At 35.2% G+C, this 4,716-nt stretch overlaps 1 protein-coding gene across 1 annotated transcript in view; it reads right to left on the bottom strand.

Moving 5' to 3' along the window:
- Positions 1 to 2,864, bottom strand: part of LOC129743367 (dendritic arbor reduction protein 1-like) — a 34,068-nt gene extending 31,204 nt beyond the window's left edge. The window contains exon 1 of the mRNA XM_055735353.1: positions 2,700 to 2,864. Coding sequence (XP_055591328.1) covers positions 2,700 to 2,864 — 165 coding nt within the window. The remainder of the gene's footprint in view (positions 1 to 2,699) is intronic.
- Between the last annotated feature and the right edge of the window lie 1,852 nt (positions 2,865 to 4,716).

Genomic DNA, 4,716 nt, shown 5'->3' with positions numbered 1-4,716 from the left:
GTCAATTTGTCAATTTTGTCAATTTTGTCAATTTTGTCAATTTTGTCAATTTTGTCAATTTTGTCAATTTTGTCAATTTTGTCAATTTTGTCAATTTTGTCAATTTTGTCAATTTTGTCAATTTTGTCAATTTTGTCAATTTTGTCAATTTTGTCAATTTTGTCAATTTTGTCAATTTTGTCAATTTTGTCAATTTTGTCAATTTTGTCAATTTTGTCAATTTTGTCAATTTTGTCAATTTTGTCAATTTTGTCAATTTTGTCAATTTTGTCAATTTTGTCAATTTTGTCAATTTTGTCAATTTTGTCAATTTTGTCAATTTTGTCAATTTTGTCAATTTTGTCAATTTTGTCAATTTTGTCAATTTTGTCAATTTTGTCAATTTTGTCAATTTTGTCAATTTTGTCAATTTTGTCAATTTTGTCAATTTTGTCAATTTTGTCAATTTTGTCAATTTTGTCAATTTTGTCAATTTTGTCAATTTTGTCAATTTTGTCAATTTTGTCAATTTTGTCAATTTTGTCAATTTTGTCAATTTTGTCAATTTTGTCAATTTTGTCAATTTTGTCAATTTTGTCAATTTTGTCAATTTTGTCAATTTTGTCAATTTTGCCAATTTTGTCAATTTTGTCAATTTTGTCAATTTTGTCAATTTTTTTCAATTTTGATGAATTGGTTATTTTAAACTTTGTTTTTTTTTCATTCTGTAAATTTTTTCCTTGTTTTATTTTTGGTTATTTTGTCTATTTTATCGATTTGCAGACTGGTCCAATTTTGTCAATGCTAGCAGTTTTGTCAAAATCGACAGTTTTGTCTTTCATGTTTTGTAACTTATTATTTCATTTGTCAATTTCGTTAGATTTTCGAGTTCTTGTCAGTTTTGCTAGTTTTGTCAATTTTAATTCTTTTGATTTATGTTTTCATGCAAATTAAAAAAGTTAAAAAATCGAATTTGAAATATGATATTGACAAAATTGTTCATTATAACTAAATTGACAAAAAATTCAAAATTGAAAACGTTATTGAATTGACAAAACTGCCAAAACGACGAATTTGAAATTATTGACAAAATTTTCAAAATTGTCATGATTCTTGAAGTTTTAACAATCAATCGTTAAATTGACCGATTATTGGAGCCCACGTTACCTCATTGCATCATTCCTCCAGCAATTGTTTTTTTACCCAATAAGTTGCAATCATAGATATTTTTATGAAAATTATGATTATTTCCAAATGTTTTTATCCTGTATACAATTTTGAACTTTTTTTTTTTCAAATATTTTTTTTGTTAACTGCTTTAGAAATTCTGTAATCATAATTTAATGTTTCAGAATTATGAAAATTATAATTTTTTTATGATTTTGTTTTATAGATAAAAGTTCTAGGTTGTTGTTTTAAAATATTTCTCAAATCATTTTTCAGCGGCCCACTGTTTCCAAAATCACACGCCAAACCCGTTTGAAGATTTCGCATTCCTTCCGCATTACTGGGCCTCAAGTTCGAAAATGAGTCGTCCCAGCTCAGCCTCGGGAAAAATAATATTTTTAATTTTAATTTATTGCATGTCACATTACCATTTCGAATCATTAATTCCGCTTAATGGGCTTCTTCGCTCTGTTCTTTTCCTCACATCATCGGGGCAAAACTTGTGGAAGCACACAAATTTAAACAATATCTGCCCTTTTAATGAGGGTGATGGATGGATGGTTTCGAAGTTGGGCCCATTCATTCTTCTTGGGAGCCATCAGAATGGGTAAATTAATTCATATAATTGTTCCCAATCTCCTGGGGAACGATGTGAGTTTCTGGGGGGAAAAGTGGTGGTGGTCATAATAATTGGAATAGAATCATCCGGAAGACTTAAAACTGATGGCTGTGAGGCGGGCAGGCAAGAGAGAAAGGATTAAAAGTTGTTTTCGTGCAAAAATGAAATCCTCTTTAGTGTGCCGGCAAAAATTCCCCAAATGCGAGCGTGATTGTTGGGTGTATATTTTCCGCCTTTTCCCCCTTTTTTGCAAAACTGTCCGGATGGGCTGACCGAAGATTTTAGTTTAAATGATTCCTCCTTTCCTGGCCTTTCCTCGCTACTTCCGAGTGAATGGGTTTCGTGTGCTGCAATTTGTGGCACATAATTAAATCTGTTGCGGAGATTTGTGATAGCCGTTAGGAGTTATGTTGAATTGCAGCATTCAATTGCCGGCAGCGAATTGCTCTTTTATTGCTCAATTCAGTTTTTGGGTGGGATTATGAATGTAAATTCTGCACACAATTAGAAACAATAAAAGAATATTAGGACTAAATGCCGACAGAAGAAAGATTGGGAAGTGAAAACCATTAAAGCAAAATTAGAACACAAAATTTTAAAAATGCCTAATAGACACAATGAATTGAAAATGAACCATTCCCATTTCCTTGGAGGAATATTCAGCGAATCCTGACAAACAACAGTGGAAGCCGTCCTTCAATGCCCTTCACTTCGTCAACTGGTATTTATTTGCACCGGAAATGACAGCGGAATCCAGCAGACCGGAACATTGAATTCCGATACGGCGGCGCCCAAGCCATCATGCATTGACGTCTCGACTCATCCCGCAGCATGGACTGACTTGACTAACTGATTGAGTCTAGACGGGCTTACTGACAACAGTGTATCTCTTCTGATTTTTTTTTCATTGATACAGCTCGCTCATCAACCTCACCACCACTCGATAAAAGCTGACGCGAATCTGTCCTCCATCATTTGGGGATCCAATTGCGTGGCTCAACAATATCCCGAGGCAGTTTCCGGAAACGTCCATCGTCGTTCGACGTCGCGAGTTTTTCGCGGAAAATTCTACGTACAAGTCACCCTTCCAGTGGTGCATTGTTTGAGCTGCAAGGATAACTAAAGCCAACCAAACGAGAAAAAAACCGACCAATTAATTTTACGTTTGGGAAACAAAAACAATAACGACTCCATCCTTTAATCTCCATTGAAAATCGATGGACGATGATGGCGGTGGTCGATGATGTTGCAGGATTGCAAAACAACTTTCGCTTCAAGGAAAACAAAAGATGTTTTCTTTCAAACAAACTGCATTGTGAACCATCTTTTAGATTAAATTATTTGGAAGCTGTTCAGCGATAGTTGAGGATTCATTCGAAATAAAAGTTTCGTGAATTAAAATTTCAGATCGTAACGGGTTATTACTGCTAACAGGGCACAATGGGAAATTCGGACTCAAAATTCCAAAGAGAAAATCATAGTCGCAAGTTTTGAGATCTGACAAAGACCTGACTGGTAGAGACATCTAAATAAAGTGTTGTTTGATTTTTTTTAAATAAATTTTAACAAAAAAAAAATTTTTTTACAAAATGGTTCGAGGTTATAATTTCAAAGTAGTCGATAACCGACTGAGGATGCTAGCAAGTAGCTAATGAAATACTAGTATTTGGGTCTTTCAAATACTGTAGCTGAATTCGAAGGAATCATCGACTACTTTGAAATTATAGTTTCTTTAAGCTAAGAGGTTCTTCAAACCTTTGATTATAAGTTCGAGGTAACATTTTATTATGATGTCAATTTTTTATGAAAATTGGTGGAATTCATACATGTTAACGCAGATTTTAGTGGGGGAGTAGAGTTAATCTTTATTCAGTTTGTTTGTCAAGTCCGTAAATAACTACCCTTTAAAGGGTGATTCGGTCAAAATTTGGTCTAGCGAAAACACGTGTAAATCAGTGAATACGTTTATTTCACAAATCTAATTAAATTTCTTTTTCAAGTTTAATTAGTATCGAATTCAGGAAAAATATTCTGTTAGGCTTTTGCTTTTCCAAATCCAAATAGCCGGACCTTACGCTTAACCCCTGCCATCAGATTTTGTACAGCCACCTTGTCCACCATCTTAGCCACAGAAAACCAGTTTGCCTTGAACTGCTGCTCGTCTTTAACAGTTTTTTGGTCATCCTTAGGTTCTGCTTGACAATAGCCCAGTATTTCTCAATTGGGCGGAGCTCTGGCGTGTTGAGAGCATTCTTGTCCTTGGGAATCACCTGCACGTTGTTGGCGGCGTACCACACCATGGCCTTTTTACCGTAATGGCAAGATGCCAAATCCGGCCAAAACAGTATGGAACAACCGTGTTTCTTCAGGAAAAGCAGCAGACGTTTATTTAAATCAGCTGGTGGCGGTGTTTTGATCGCTGTTCACTCCCGTTGGAAGGCTGTTGAACACGCCGTGGCTGAAACAAACGAAGCGATTTGTATAAAACTGCAAACTGCTGTCTGCAACGTCTTCGTTTGCTGTGCATACATTGCACCCGCAGAAACGATCGACCGATACAATAGCCTTACCTCTTTTCTGACGAATATTGCCAAGACTGTTTCACAAGACGACGTGCTCATTGTTATGGGAGATTTTAACCTGCCAAATTTGAATTGGAATCAGTGGAATACTTTCAACAATAACGCTTTTCTCTTACCGGAGAACTTGAATGATTTTGAATCTTCAATTGTCGATGAATTGACGGCTGCTGGGCTGCTTCAGATCTGTGATCTACCAAATGAGAACAATCGATTTCTCGATCTTGTTTTTGTCAATGACACTTCCGACTGTCAGTTGTCACGAACCGAACCACTTCTTCGAAACGAGAAACATCACAGCGCCATGGAATTAACACTAGACGTAACGGAATCGATAAAACAGAAGGTAGGCACAGTAAAACAAATCAATTG

The sequence above is a fragment of the Uranotaenia lowii genome, chromosome 2, assembly GCF_029784155.1.
Source record: "Uranotaenia lowii strain MFRU-FL chromosome 2, ASM2978415v1, whole genome shotgun sequence".
In the NCBI taxonomy this organism is placed as follows: Eukaryota; Metazoa; Arthropoda; class Insecta; order Diptera; family Culicidae; genus Uranotaenia; species Uranotaenia lowii.
This window is presented reverse-complemented; position numbering and strand designations above follow the sequence as displayed.